Source organism: Takifugu flavidus, chromosome 2, assembly GCF_003711565.1.
Source record: "Takifugu flavidus isolate HTHZ2018 chromosome 2, ASM371156v2, whole genome shotgun sequence".
Classification (NCBI taxonomy): domain Eukaryota; kingdom Metazoa; phylum Chordata; class Actinopteri; order Tetraodontiformes; family Tetraodontidae; genus Takifugu; species Takifugu flavidus.
Genome location: NC_079521.1, coordinates 10,995,531 through 11,011,919, shown reverse-complemented (window position 1 = coordinate 11,011,919; position 16,389 = coordinate 10,995,531). Strand labels below are relative to the sequence as shown.

At 41.9% G+C, this 16,389-nt stretch overlaps 1 protein-coding gene across 4 annotated transcripts in view; it reads left to right on the top strand.

The window, feature by feature from the left end:
- The window catches only part of lrp4 (low density lipoprotein receptor-related protein 4), a 68,040-nt gene that overhangs the window by 33,088 nt on the left and 18,563 nt on the right, over positions 1–16,389 (top strand). For all 4 annotated transcript variants that reach the window (XM_057019606.1, XM_057019597.1, XM_057019614.1 and 1 more), the window contains 7 exons: positions 8,859–8,975; positions 12,025–12,138; positions 12,224–12,340; positions 12,924–13,052; positions 15,114–15,233; positions 15,391–15,516; positions 15,922–16,047. In XM_057019606.1, the coding sequence (XP_056875586.1) occupies positions 8,859–8,975; positions 12,025–12,138; positions 12,224–12,340; positions 12,924–13,052; positions 15,114–15,233; positions 15,391–15,516; positions 15,922–16,047 (849 nt within the window). The remainder of the gene's footprint in view (positions 1–8,858; positions 8,976–12,024; positions 12,139–12,223; positions 12,341–12,923; positions 13,053–15,113; positions 15,234–15,390; positions 15,517–15,921; positions 16,048–16,389) is intronic.

The following is a 16,389-nucleotide window of genomic DNA, read 5'->3' as shown; positions in this document are numbered from 1 at the left end:
AGTGAATGAAGATAAACATGCAACAATCCTGCTTTTCAGCTTGGTTGTAACAGTGTAGTGTGTGGCATCCCAGCTTTGCTTGAACTTTAGCGCATATATAATTGGTACCAATTTGACAATTTCCAGAGGAATCACTGATTCCCAGCGTCCCCGTGAAGGAATGTGTGTTTGTGATTGGATGTGTAAGGAGAGGGGCAGAGTGGACGACTGTCTGTGAAGCTAAACTTCTGATCTAATTATGATGTGGGAATCATGAGGACTGGAAATGTGGGTGTTCTCTGTCTCCGTCTCATAGCTTTCCCATCGACAAGACTGAAGAGCCATTCTAAAATATATGAAATGTCTTCTTGCTTGTATTATGAGCTTAAGTGTGTGTTTTGAAGAACCATCTTAATTGTCATAGAGGTTCTTCTCCCGTTCTTCTCTCCACCTCGCATGCAACATCTGTCCGTTCAGTGTTGACCACCCTGGAAGAACGGAAACCATTGCAAAATGATCATGAATCTTTTTAAGAGCAAACATTTGGAATTAAACTAACATTCCAGTTAGTTTACAAGCCTCGTACCTCTAACAGATTCCCGACTGTTAACAGCTCTCTGCAACATATAACAGAGTAAATCAGAGTTAGATGAGCATTTTTTGAAGCAAAGGATTAGGGTTAGATGTTAAAATTTAGAGGCTCCACTTCACAAATCCATATTTCTTAATTGTGTTGGATGTTAGTTATAGTGACAGATACATTCTGCTACCATGTACAGCCATCATATTAATTGATATTTATTGGCCAAGTGTCTAAGATGGTGCCTCTGTCCACAGCCAGGCCGGAAACCTAAAGGCTTGCACACAAATGTCAATACATGAAGTAGGCGACCAAATAAGAGCAGCATGATCATTAACTCATGATCTGCCTGTACTTTTCCTACTTTTTGAACACGGTCTGAGCGCAGCAGTTGGTCCAGCCCAGGCACCATTTGCATGAAACTCAGCACTTTGAAGACTGAGTACATTTGAAAGTGGGAAAAGTCGATGAGAGTTTGCCCAGAGGCTCTGACTGACTGATGGCACTGAATTTAACTGGTAATCCTAACTCTAGTTCAGTTTGGCTAGGGCTTAAACGTAAGAATAAATCTCAGATTAATGTTGTCCTGGAGGAATAAACCCCCAAAAGTAGATGATCATAATTCAAAAAAGCTGGATTCCATTATTTCAGGAATTTTATACTTCACTAGTTAATTATATTAAAGGGTTACGCATCTTAAGGACAGCGTTTTAATTAGCCCTGACAACAACATAATTTTGAGACATTCTATTAAATTAAAAACAACCATTTTTTTAAATGATAAGGATGAACCGTAATTTGCGGCTGGAGGACACAACTCTAAATGGCACGTGGTTAGAATAAATCATTTACTGAGCTAGATGTGTGAGCTGTGAGGGAGTGTGACATGAAACACAGCTCAATTATTGTACCATAAAGTATGATCCACGTCAGTAGAAGCACTAAAGGAGAAGGACGACTATGCTCGGCCTCCGCCGGTCTGGCGATGTCACCGATGGTTTATTGTGGTGAGTCGCTGTGCAGTTAAAACAAGTGAATATGGAAAGAGAAAAGGATGGAATGCATTCAGTCATCATCATCTTTTCAAGGCCTGATCATTCTCTTTGTTCCTAACTTTTTCTACTGTCTGAAAGTTGAATATTTCATTCAAATATGGCGTATTTTTCTGTCAATGTTCCTTGAAAATCAAAACATGATTGAGCGCCATGAGATACTGTTTCTGTATATTTGTATTTGACTTGAATCTGGTCCTAAATGGTTCATTATTGCTAAAAGGAAATGAGTCTTTTCCAACCTGGATGTTAATGTTGCAATTTCAGCCATCAGACTTGGCTCAAGTTACGTTAATGATTCTTTAATGATGCAAAAAAAGGAAAAAACAGCAGAGACATGGTATGTGCAAAACAATATTTTTCTTTGAATGTGGGCGTCCAAGAGCAAACGGAGGGTAATTGTAAGAAAATTAATAAAACCACACATCAAATGCATCATATCGTGTTGCTCCAAGTTTAGAATAATTTATTAGACACTGATAAAAGATGTCTGCAGAAACAGGAAGCTGAGCAGACCAACGTTACCCTTGAAGGACATATATATTCTCTGTTTTTCTTTCTGCTGCGTCCTCCCTTCTCGCTGCTGCAGATAATCCTTTAAGTTATTTCCCACAGCATTTCACTCAATTTTTGGAGTAGAAACGATGCGAGCGCACGTAAACACACACATTTGCGCCGCTGGAGCCCTGCTGAGGCATTGCAAGGGAAAACACTCAGTCCCAGATTGAGAAGCGGGGGCTGCACAGGAGAAAGATGTGAAATACTTTAGTGTGTGTGTGTGTGTGAGAGAGAGAGAGTGAGGCAGAGAGAGAGAGAGATGAAATGGAGAAAATCTCTGTTGTGTGTGATTGAGAACACTGTGTGAGTGTTGGTTTCCTCCACTGTTGGCTAACACCAGTGTGTGAGGATTGAAACACAGGTGTGTGCTATAAGCCAAAACACACACACATGCACACACAAGTACACACATATAGAACCTCAAGCTGATGTGTTTCAACTGTTTTTTTTTGTTTTTTTTGTTAGACATTTTCTCAGTAGAACTTTATATATATGTCAGCCTAGTAATCTTACACAACAGAGATTTAAACTTTCCATTCTTCAGACTGCAACGGTAGGATCTTCTTCGCTGTCGGGTGACTCGCCGTGAATTGCCCCAATGGTTTTTTTAGTCGCAAAACCATTGAAGCTGCAGTGGTTCGCCAGGATATAATAAATTCTTTTATTTTTTTTGTACCGGTAACTCATCGTGAGTTAAACACCATCTCCAGGTACTAACCCCACTGAAAGCATGCTGCAGTGGTCTCTTTATTATTGATTATGGCCGCTGTGGTTTTCTTCATGTTTCTCATATTAGATTTAAACCCAAAAAAGGTAATAGTCCAAAAGGTTTGAACTTGTATACTTTCTCCTTTAGTCTATTTAGCTCTTTGAAGATTGAGATGTATCTCTGACAGGCTTCAGAGATTTCTTCTTGACCTTCAACCAAAGAATGAAATTACAGCTGCCTGGATAGAATAAATAAAGAAGAGTGCTTGTGCATTTGCTCTAGGTATCAAAAACACAAAACGGACAACGAGCACACGCATTCGCACACACACACACACACACACACACACACACACACACACACACACACACACACACACACACACACACACATATATATAAAACACTTTAGCTCACAGCTCTGTGTGAATTGAGCCAATCAGAGAAGAGCTGTCACCATGGGTGCTCGGCCCATCCAAAAGCTGGAGTGGAGAAGATTAGGGCCCCATTCCGGGTTTTCCCTATGTGTCAATTTTCTGTCAATCCCTTCATCTTTGCCTCCTTTTGTCTGCCCTCTGGCCACGGGAGACCAAAACACACTTCTTTCTACCTGAGATTTTCTCATTTCTTTTCTCGCCATGTGTCTGAATTAGTTCCTCCGCTGTGTCGTCCTCTCTCTCTGAGGCCTCTCTGCCTTTCATTCCTCTGCTTCTTTCTCAGGGTACCATGTTAGCTATTTAGATACATTAGCATAATCCCCCCCTTTCTTTAGCCGCCCAATGCTCACTCCGTCCTCTCCTCCACCTCCTCCCTAAATATTTACTCCTTGTTCAGTAAATGAGGTGAACACATACTTGTTCAGACAGAAGAGACGATTAGAGGCTGGTTGAGGGTAGACAGAAATGTGAGGAGAGACAAAAAGCACGGCTTCATCTCTGTCAATCGTGTATGAGCTTGTTTGAGTAGGCTTTAAATACGTAATTAAACACAACAGAGGTGATGGATCAAGCTATCAAATACATGTGGAGCCTTTTAACAATTACCAGCATGCATACATTTAAATAATATATCATATCAAATATTCTTTTATTACACCTTTTATTACAGCACTCATCTCCTTTATCCTATAGCTGTTTTCATGACAGCCAGACAAAACAACAGGTTTTAGACATCACCATCGGCTCAGAACACTTGTGGTCTCCACTTGTCATCATGGTTGATATGAGATAAATAATTAACGTTTTCTTGCTGACGGGGAATGACACTGGCACGAGAAGCAGACTTTCAGTTGATTTTCTGTTGATGTTATTCAATCATCCAGCTTGTTTGGTGTTGACATGCGTTATCTGCTTTCACGGCTTCTCGTTGAGTGAGATTTTTTGACGTATATGACTTTTACTCACGTCATTTACAGGTGATGTCGTGATATTTCCGATGTTTGAGCAAACCAAAGGCTTTATTAGAAAACCAGACACGCAACCACAGCTGTGTTTGTCGCCCATGCACTTGTTTGTGCTCGCTTCACCTGGCCTGAACTGTTCAACCTCTAAATACTTTGCTGTCTCACATGTCACAGGTTATGTGCCCCAGAGATGAAGAGAAAATTATATTTACAAGCTTTAGTCATTTACTTATTGGTACAAAAAACACCTGCAATCATTAAAAAAAAAATCCAATATTAAGTTTCTTTTCATTTTGCCACGTTTCTCCAGAGGTCATGCATGAAATACTGTGTTTCTTTTATGCTATATCAAAACTCTGAGTTTTCTGCTATAATACTCAGAGTGCACAGTGTAAAAAGTTGTGCACTAAACATCCCAGCAACCTATATAAGCACCCGCAGCGATGGAAAATGTATTGCTTCCTAAATCATTCACCTTGGTGCCTCTCTGTAGTTCCAGTTATGTAATCTGAAGGATTGGTGTTATTTTTAGACGTCAGCGTGCTGCTGCATTTATATATTCATCCTTCAGTACGGGTAGTTGACGACTGTGCTTGGAACATTTCTACCTGCAACTCTAAAGGTAATTATAGAAAAAACTGTCCATGACATTTCTAATCTGCCATGTTTTTCTCTTTAGCATAGCTGTTATATTAGCAGGATGTTATGAAGGCCCAGTCAGGGAGGCTCTCTGAAGTTTTATGGTGAAGCTTTGTGTGGCTGAGGTAGGAGGTCTGTTTATGAAAAGGAGTGAATGAGAATGCCACAGCAAGACGTGGTGCCAAAATAACTGTGCTGGTAACTCTACTCCGGCAGATTAGAACATCTGATAGCCGCTGAACAGAGCTGCCGAGGAACAGACCAACATCTGACAGGAGAGGAAAAGACGTGGACGTCTGTTGATCCCCTCCAAAATTTGCCTTATCTGATACTGCCCCTCACATGCTAAATGTCTCTTATTTTCTGTTGCTCGGGATTTAAAAAGCCTCAGAGGAACAACAATGGGTGCATTCTGCCTTTTTAGTGGATAATTGCTCACTGTAAGATGGGAAGATTTTTCAGTTTGACATTATATGTCCATATAACATTCATAGAAAAAAAGAAGAAAACTAGGCACTCTTGGCAGAAAGGAGTCGGAGATGGATTACATCTTCTTGTATTCTTTTTTAAGGAATACGTTTTTGTATCCACACTTATTTGCCTGGGGAGAAATGTAGAAAATTTGCAGGAGGTGGCTGCAGTCCAGCTACTTTACATCAAATAAAGTCAGATACAGATCTACAACTGTGAATTTCATGAGAGACGACGGTAATCTGGAGGTCAGCTGACCTGTTTTGGCCTGAAAGGAAAAAAAAACCTTTATTGAAATGAAATCCTCTCATTAGAATTGCAGATTCCTGTACAGCCCTCTGGAGACCATAGCTGCTTTTTTGTTACTGCATTACTCCTTCTTTCATCTATCCATCCTCCAATCCATTGAGCTGGTGTGATAAGCCATGTTTAGCTGGATATATTGGTCCCATTAGAGCCACTTGATTCAGCTGCTCTGTAGTATTACAGAGCCCATTAACTGTGCTGCTCAAGGCCACTTAAAGGCACACATGCATCTTCTTCAACACGTGTCCGTGCACACTCGGTAGTGAGCATCCTTGACACACACACACACACATGCAGACATATTCAGTGTCTCAATATTTAAGACTTGGCAGGATTCTTCTCTCTATATGGCCCTTATTGAAAATTTACTGTAGTACGTACAGAAACCACTTAGATAGATCGCTGCACTTGGTCCAATTAGTGATCTTCAGTGCACACTCCTCCCCGAATACTCATTTGGGAAGATCTATTTCCGATGTCCTTGCAAGATTACCCATGTTTCATAAAACATTTTAAATAATTACATTGAAATAAGTCGTTTAGTCGTTTGTAGCATCTTGCTTAATGAAAAAGTTTCAGTCTGCGTCATGACCGAATGACCACCGAGTTTCTGCAGAGGTGACACGGTTGTCGAAAGGTCCTCGGTCTCACAGCTTTCTGTACATTTAACGCACACATTACTCATTTGAGCAGTGAGCAACACCCTGTTACAGCAGGAAACAAATGAGCTTACTCTTAAAATAACCTGGAACACTTTTGATGGTTGATTATAAATCAACCAAATTAATTTTGCAGTGTTGACAGTCAAGAAAGTCTTGTGACGACGTATTACTCAAGAATGTTCGTTTATTTTTCTCCAAAAATAACAGCTTCTTCTGTCATCTTGATAACTGGCCCTGTCGTAAAAATATTTTTGTATTTATGCTTTAATTAACTTTGACAGTTGCGGCTGAGACGTTTCAACAGATGAAGCTAAAATAACTGTCAAAGTTAAGCGTGTGTAGAAACTGTCTCTTTTGGTGTGTGTGTGTGTGTGTGTGTGTGTGTGTGTGTGTGTGTGGGGTTGGGGGGGGATGTGGGGGTGTGGGGATGTGTGGGTGTGTGTGTGTGTGTGCACACTGCTGCCCCACAAATGCCAGTTCTAGTTCCTAGATGAGAAAAGTCCTGGCCAGGATGCATGTATGTGTGTTTGTGGATCCTTCTGGATGTGGGAGAATTTCATGAAACTTTGATAATTGCATTTTTATCTCAACACTGCTGGAAAAATGATGGAAGGGAACCACAGCAGGAGGTGGTCCAGAACATTGGGCATTTACCATCAGACGCTCTTAGAGCATGAAAGCACCTTTGATAACATCTACGCTTCAATATCTGCATCTTCACTATGTTCTCAGTTTGATTACCGGGTCGCGTTTTGTGGTGCAAGACGGAGTTGTGAGGAAGGTGCGTGTTTGTGTTTCAGCCTCTGAGGAATGCAGCACTAGTGAGAATAGCTGAGCTGATCTGAACAGAATCTGTGTGATAAGAGATCAAAGCAGTGGGAGACTTCATCAACCCTCCCAGCATGCCACTCGCTGATCCACCTGATACCATCCAGGCCTCCCCGGCTCTGTGTGAGGGTGGTTGTGTGTGTGTGTGTGTGTGTGTGTGTGTGTGTGTGTGTGTGTGTGTGTGTGTGCGTGTCTGACAGAAAGTTATTTGCATACACTCTACATCTCTGCCAGTTTGTGCAGCTAAACTGCTCTCTGTGTTTTGGATTAGCCTGTGCAGAGTTGCTGTCTCATCCCTCTGTCCGTGTTAACCTAAAGCTCTCTCTCTTCAGATAAGCTGAGTTATTTATTAAAATAAGCCTTTCCCCATCTTTTTGGCTGAGGCCATAAATCTACAGACACCTGCATACATCCAAAATGGATTAAGCTGCCTCAGATGGTGTGCCTCTGTCAGGACCGACTATATGAATAAATCTGCGTAAACGATGCTTCCTGTCAAGTTACATCTTCTTGTCAAGGCTTTGAATGCACCACTGGGGAAGGCCCCTTCTGCTGCCCAGTTGAGTCATGGCAACCTATGGCTGTGTAATCTAAACGGTAGGAGAGGTCATCAGAGGGTAAAGGATGACAAAGAAAGTGATTTTAAAAGCAAGGGTTCTCACTTGCTTATATCTCTGTCTCCATCTCTCTGTTGCTCTCTGAATAATGTAATATGCAGGGGTATGTGGGTCAGTGGGGCTTTACTTTCCTCTGGAGAGTCCAACCACACCCCATTCACACACACACACTTCAATCACCCACTAAGCCGTGTCTCCTTCCTCCATCTGCCTCGCCAGTTAACTCGTTGCGTGACGTCATGCATTTTTCATAAAGTCTGGGCTGCTTGGTCAATATTTCATATCAGCTATTGACAGGCGAGCTGGAGTCAACTCTTGAGAAGTGGAATCTCCCAGTCCTGTCCTGTCCTGTCTCACCCTCCTCTTACCTCGTATTCCTGCTCCCTTCATCTCTCTGTGGTCTGTAATTAAATTGGCTCTGTCTGCAGATGACAAAAGGTCAGTTATTCAGCGTCTGCTTGGATAGCAAGTAGCTGCACTTAGAGGGGATATGAAGTTAAGGAGGAATGCGCTGTGCTCAGCCTTGCACTCTGTTTTCGAGGGCAAAAAGGTGGCCGAATAGGGGCTTCGTGTGTCCAGATCAGGCTCGTACTCTGGATAAACTGGAACCAGACAGACTGAACCCCCATCCTCTGGTCGTTACTATAGGAGGGAGACTTGTTTTGCTTCGGTGTCTGTTTTGTACGACAAATGCATTATTCAACTTTAGTCTAACGTTTAAAACTCCTAAAACAGATGGGAGGAGAAGCATCCCAAAAACTTACATTCATTAACATTAAAGTATACAGCAATTGTTTTAAATATGACTATCATTGGGCATGAAAGGATGAAAGGGTCTTGTGCTGCCTACAAATACTCATGTGGTACCAAACAGTAACCTAGTGTGTCAAAAAAAGAGCCTGTAAGTGCAGAACCACAAACACGAGACCTAAACTTTGGTGAGAAGGCTAAGAGAGGAGCTTTAAAATGCCAAGGGACTTTCTCCTATCTGATCTGAAGTTTATTTGCTTGTTTGTTTGTCCTTGCTGACCTGCCGCGTGCTGTTTTATCCTGCAGTGCTCCCGACCTGCTCGCCGGTGGACTTCCACTGCGACAACGGCAAATGCATCCGGCGCTCCTGGCTTTGTGATGGCGACAACGACTGCGAGGACGACTCGGATGAACAGGACTGTCGTGAGTGTTCCTCTTTTTCACTAGTCAGCAACAAACCCGCCATCATCCTGCCTGATCGGCATGACTTATTAATGCGGACAGATGCGATGCAGTGCTAAGAGGTCAACACTGCCATGGTCAGCACCCTTTGACATTTGCTCAGATCGTCCTGCTCTTTTTTTTGATTCATGTAACTGTGTGTATATGCGTATACACCCACATAAAACTAACCCAGTTGTTTGTTAAGGATAATTAAAGGGGAAATAAAGGTCACGTTCTAGCTGGGACATTGGATTGTCAGTGTACCGGAGCAATGCTGTCTGATAGATAGAGTGTTTAGTTTGTTTTATCTTCAAACATCTGCAGCCATATTTCATAGTTTATCACATATTAAAATATGGACAATGTAACCCTTCTGATATGTATTAATATTAAATTATCCTTTGGTAAATCAAATAATCATTTTTAGTGTTTTACATTCTTATTCTAACTTCTTTTTCGACATATTTGTAAACAAAATTATATCGCTATTAGACATCACCCAAGAGTAATTTCAACTATCCAACCTACTCATGTGGTCAGTTTTGTAATCCTGTTTACTCATTGTTTGCATGCTGACCTTTAATCCTAAATCTCTGCAGAGAATTTATGGACAGATTTAGGTTGGGGTTATGTTTCAAGCCTCCTCTCATTTGTTGAGGTGAAAATGGGTTTTGCATGTTTTAGGGAGGTGTTGGCAGCGAACGCCAGCCACTTACACTCGAGGTGTTTACCCAGCGTGATTTGGGAGGCTGCGACTGACGCCAGCTCTGACCCACATGCATCCTAAGACATTAGCCCGACACAACTATTCTTCACAGTAAAACTAGGCAATAGATTAATGGGTGTATAAAAAGTGTAATAATGGAAGTGCAAAACTAAATTAAAAGAAAAATGGCAAGAGTCATTTATACTTTTTCTTATCTGTTAGTCATCGGATGTCCCCCCCCCCATCTTGACCCACATACTGCCAACAACCAGACGTTGAATCACCTCCTGATGGGGCTCTGTCTGCTGCCAGCCACCTATAACTTTTTCATTCTTGTGCTCAGTAAATTCCCTCCATCCCTTGTTCCCCAAGCTACTTATTATTTTATGTTTCTGTCTTTCTACTCATTTTTTCCACCAGGATTTGTCTTTTTCCTCACACTATGACTGTATGTTCATCCTTGTGATGGTTTTACTTCATTATTTAAAGAGTAGGAGTGGATCGTCTACACTAGGCTGGTAACGTCTGAGGTGTGACTCACCCTCATGCGTGTTTTCACAAACATTCACTGTGAATTCCGGAGAGTAAAAATAAGATTTCACCGACAAAACCGTTTGGACTGTGTGCAAACACATGCGGGGAGGGTGGTAATGACTGCGCGACCTTTGACCCCTGATGTTTGGTGGTTGTGTGAGTGATGAGCATCTTGAGGGCTTGTTGACCTGCGACCTTTTGGTGTTTACGCTGTTGATGGGAGTGGGGGGGGGGGCTCAATTATTGTTACTTGCAATAATAGATCAAAATAATCCACATATTTGTCAGTAATTAAATTACACTTTTATTTGGGTTGAAACTTCATTTGTAACAATATATTTCATTTTTCCATTTAATTATTTTACTCTGATTAAAACCCAACTCTCCCTTGAACTGCATATGAGGGACACTTGTACCACGGATGAAGATGTTGTTGTAATGATGAAAATCTACCCAGCAATCTCGGGGAAGGCTCAGTATCTCGTGTATCTCATCTATTCTCTGGACATCCTTCTGTTTCTGTTTTTTTTTTGTCTTCCTCTGTTTGGCTTGGCTGCCTACCACTCACACCGCACTGATAAATTATAGATTACCTCCTGCCAAGGGCAATCCATCATTCCTGTTCCTTGACCAACCTGTTTACTTGGCCCCAGGAAAGTGTGTCTCAGACTCCACTGTTGGCTCTGGTGCTGACAGTAGAAGGCAACATTTTGATAATTGTTCTAATCATTTGTATGAAGTGACGTGATTAGAGTAAAGGCACGTCAAGTAGTCTGGATACAGGAAAAATTTTGGTTGTGAAACATTTTCAATGTCAGTGCTAAAAGTTTGTTGTGTGGAACTTTGCACAGTCAGGACTGTTGGGATGAATGATGCACGTGTCTTTTATCCCGTCTCAAGGTTAACTGCCTGGTGAAACAATTCCCTAACACACAGCTGCAGGCATTTTTAATTGGGACAGAACAAGCTGATGGAGTTCAGTGTAACTGACAGCAGTCCTCAAATCAAATCTTCGAGTAAAAAGATTTTTGCGATTTAAAATGTAAGCAAAACGATGATGTAATAACTTATTACATAATTGGCACATTATTGGCAGGGTTTGCATTATTGACCATTTGTACCATTTGTATTGACCATTACGTCAGGGTTTGTGCTGTTGTCATAGTGCTCAATCAGTGATTTGTCAATTGAAAGCAGACTTGAGTGTGGAAACTGTTTTTTTTATTTTTTTATTTTAATATTGCCAGGAATATGCAAATAGAGCTTGGCTAATTTCCTTTTTTGATTGCCCTCACATTCTGAGCCAGCTCTGATTTGAGTTATCATGTGTCTGAGTCATGGAGAGGAACGATTAGGATGAGGAAAAATACTTGAAATTGCTTTGACCTTTGTGCTAATCTCAGGTTCAGAAATGTGAAACTGACAAATCTGTAGTTCTGTTCTGGGTGGGGGGTTGTCATGTCCATAATCGGAGATGTTATGGGCATGATGTTATATTCAGATGTTGGGATTGGACATCTCTGTTGTGTCTGTGAAAGTGTACGTTGAGGGGGTGCAGATGCTTTTACAGATGCACCACTTAAAAAGGGAGGATCAAATTGGATATGGTCACCTCCAAACCTGTGGAGTTAGTGTGTTTACTGAGGGGGGGAGGCATCTGCCTGATATTAAAAGTTGCGATTTGATGTCAGTGCAGGGACAGTTGCAGCTCATGAAATTCCTGTACGTGATCCTATCGTTCCCTTTGTCACCTTGGTTACTTTGGAATCTCCCCTTCCATCTCGGCAGCTCCCAGGGAATGTGAGGAAGACGAGTTCCAGTGTCAAAACGGTTACTGTATTCGCAGCCTGTGGCACTGTGATGGCGACAATGACTGTGGGGACAACAGTGACGAACAGTGCGGTGGGTACCCAAATCTGCACCCAGCATCCAAATGCATGATTGTTCAGCCTTTAATTATTATTTTCTATTTTGTTTTTCTTGTCAGACATGCGTAAATGTTCAGACAAGGAGTTCCGCTGCACAGACGGCAGCTGTATCGCTGAACATTGGTACTGCGATGGAGATACGGACTGTAAGGATGGATCAGATGAGGAAAACTGCCGTAAGTTATGACGCATGTGTGTTTGTATCCTTTTGAAATAAGGTGTTTTTGATTTGGTAAGACTTCCTGTTTCAGAGAAGATGACAGCAAAAAAAGGTAGCAATGTAGAAAAGTCACATTTTCTTAAGCTTTAGTTATAACACGTCTGTGTAATTGTTTACCTTCTGTTAAATAAAAAATTATTGTATCACTTGAGTCACATAATAATGTTGAATGCTCACTATCTAACTGCTAATATTTAAACCCCATCCCATTAAAGAAAGTAAAAGATACATTTAATATTCCACGGCAAGTTTCTGAAGTGGCAGCTGCTTCGCAAGCAGATCTGATTCGTTGTGCAACACTAGATTAAAATCTCATTACACTTTAACATTAAGAATTCAGTAGCAATAAAGGTCAATTGTATGGTGAATATAAAGCACATTCAAATTCAGGGAACTTTATTGTTCAATAAAGTTTTGTTTCATTTCATTTTTTAGTTAACAGAATCAGCAGAAAAATCTCAGGCTCAGCTGCTTTTCAGTGTATTAAGTGTGTGCTTGTGTGTGTGTGTGTGTGTGTGTGTGTGTGTGTGTGTGTGCAGCCTCAGATGTGCTGGCAGCCACCTGTAGTGTGGAGGAGTTCCAGTGTGCATATGGCCGCTGCATCCTGGACATCTACCACTGCGATGGAGACGATGATTGTGGGGACTGGTCGGATGAGTCGGACTGTTGTAAGTGCACACACGGACACTTCCTACAACACTGACGGTTTATTGAATCTAGGTGTTTATTTACCCCAAATCTCAAAGGAATATGTTTGTCGCTTAATCACAATCACCCTCACTCACAGATCTGAACCTCCTGAGAGACGTGGAATAAAAAACGAAATGTCAAGCCATGTGTCTCCCTAGAATAGGGATCACAGACAGCCAGATAATCTCCTGCAGCATCTTTTAGAACAACAAAACAACAATCTTCTGCGGTCTCCCGAGTTCAAACAGATGTTTTAAAGAAAAAAAAGCTTTAAGAAAGTAATGATAAACTGTACTTTTTAGAGTCACCATTGTGTCCAGTCGATCAAGGCCAGAGTTGCAGCTCTGGAACAGCTGCCGTGTTGCAGGTTCAGAAACATCTGCCAGATGTGATGTTCAAACCTTTTCGTGACACACAACTCTCAGAGCAAAGGCACGACAATGTTAAACAGACTATCCTGTTTCGCTCCACTCTCTCGATCAGAAGGTATATGTATGTTGCTGACAAATCTCTCTGAATCCACCCGGTTGTCACGCTCCTGTCTCTCCCCTGCAAGTGCCCACGTGCACACACAGTGGTTTCTCCTTTTGATGTGCTTATCTGCAGAGAGATAGGAATGGCTTCAAGGTCTTTAACATCATGGACATGTTAGTTCTCTCTTTGCCTCTCGTCTCCTTCCACAAGCATCCTTTTTTTAATTGCTGCTTCCCTTTTGAGGTGTGAACCGTTTTTTTTTTTTTGTATGTTGAGCTGGCATCAGAGTTTCAGAGAAAAGCGGTTTGAAATTTTTTTTTTAAACACATCCTGTGTATTTTTAATCATAAAAAAAAATCCTGACTCTTCTAATAAGGTCGGGAGAATTTCGGTATTGTTGCGAAAGCATGTGGACACGGTAGAAGCATTCCTCGGAGGCATAAGACAGCCCATCCTCGGACAGCATTCCTTGGCATTGATTCTTCAGACACACGATGCTTTGTTAGAATCTCTCTCTCCTCGTCTGTCGCTCTCTCCCTCTCGTTTTCTCACGTCGCCTTGTTTCAGTTTGTGAGCACTATTGCAGCCTTTGGTTACGTAGCCGAACAGATGAAAGAGCGTAGTTGGTATTTTGTGTGTGCATGTGACGAGAGAGAGCTAAAGGACGGATGAATCATTGAGCGTATGTGGGCGTTGGTGAGTTTGTCGGCATCCCACTGTTATTCTTTCAGCCTATAAGTCTCTCTCTCTCTCTCTTGCTCTCTCTCTCTCTCTCCGTGGGAGAGCCACCTGCTGTTTTGATCATCTCTCTCTTCTCTCGCCCAGCTGATAAGCCCCCTCAGGAATGCTTGAAATTCTACAACTCTCTCTTTCTTTTACCCCTCTGCTTCTTTCCCTCACTTGTCAGTTCTGTAATCGGTTATCTGACGCCCACCGTGGCTTTGAAGCGAACCGGCTTGCGTTTTTCAGGAGGACCCACGTCGAAGAAACAGACAAGCACGCTAACACAGAGTGGGGATTTAAGATGCTTACGTCCTGATTTGGCTTTAATCTTCGCATCCACCTCCATCCTCATCTTCTGTCAGTTTTGTGCTTCACTTTTATCTGATCACATGTAGAGCTGTGGAGGGAACATTAAAGATGGCACAGCAATGATCTGCAGTCAGAGCTTCTCATAAGGCTGTCACCATAAACAGAAACTATTAATGCCTACAGGGTTTAAGGGTGTAACGCGCCATGTCTTTGCTTTTGAACTTTTAAAGTAGATACTCCTGGCAGCTTTCAAAGAGAACATCAGTGAAAGATCAAATCTGTACTGCTTACTTTTTCATTGTGTGCTGGATGCTATAATTATATTCAGGGCCTAGATTTGAACCTTGATCTCTATTAACCTAGACAGAAATGTACCTGAGCTTGAGAGAGAATGTGTTTCCACCAAAGGGCAGCAGACTCATCATGTAGTCCCCCTGAACTGATGAAAATAGAGAGAAAGCAGAGTCCATCTTGTAAATTATGAACACTTTTGCCCGCTGAGACATTTTTCTGATGTTATTCTGTGTGTGCAGCTTCCCACCAGCCCTGCAGATCAGTTGAATTCATGTGCAGCAGTGGGATGTGCATCAATGCTGGCTGGAGGTGTGACGGAGAGTTTGACTGCGATGACCAATCGGACGAGAAGAACTGCAGTGAGTAGCTGCTTACCTCAGATAACAAGTTTCTCACGTTGTGGAGGATTTGTTCAGTGTCTTTGTATGTATTTGTTGATAAAACCAGAAAGATATTAAGAGAAGCAATTGAAGAATAAATAACTGAATAAATGATGCATGTTTGTGCACCCTGCAGCCACTTCCATGTGCACGGCTGACCAGTTCCGTTGTGGAAACGGACGCTGCATTCGTCTGTCGTGGAGATGTGACGGCGAGGATGACTGCTCTGACCACAGCGATGAAGAGGGCTGTGAGAAAACTGGTAAGAATGTTGCGGCTAAATATAACGCAAGCTTCAGTTGTAGTTATGACAACAGCTCGCAAGACCTCCTTCCTCATTTGTTTCCCTTTTTTCCTCTTCTGGTCGAGACACGAGGTTGCTTTTGAATAATAGATTTGTCCGTTTGACAGCTGTGGGGCCTGTGCAGTGAACTCGTAGACAAGCCACAGATGTGCTGAGATATTAAAAAGTACAGCCAAAAAACCACAAACAAAACAAGGAAGCTTTTCATTTTTTTGTACTGCCCACCCCACAGCCAAATCAATCACAGGAATAAAACGTTCCAGATCGTTTGCACAAACACTGAATTTTCCGCTTTAATGCCTATTTTTACATCCAGCCCATAGAACAATACCAGATTACAAATACCCTCTTGTCCCCACACAGAGAGCCCTCCTTGTGCCCCTGATCAGTTCCAGTGTGGCAATGGACGCTGTATCGGTCAGAGAAAAGTGTGTAATGAAGTCAACGACTGCGGAGACGGAACTGATGAACAGCCACACCACGACTGTCGTGAGTTAAAACACTAAAGAGCCCCTGACCCTGAATCCTTCTTTCTAATATTGAATAATTTGTGTGGCAGCATTTTTGGCACTTCCGGTATACAGGAACTTTAGAAAATAATGCTAAAATAACGCTGCTAACACCAGAACTGTTTAAAGTTACATGTCTCTACAACGTGAAAGCCAGTCGCACATAATTCATTGCCTAATTTATTCAATTCACACTCATTTTAAACAGCAATGTAGCTGTTCCCGGGCTCATACCTGTATTTCTGAGGTGATTTAGCCCCAGTGGTCATGCTTGGGCTCTGACCGAAATTCTTTAAAACCAGGTGAAACGTTGTGAATATGC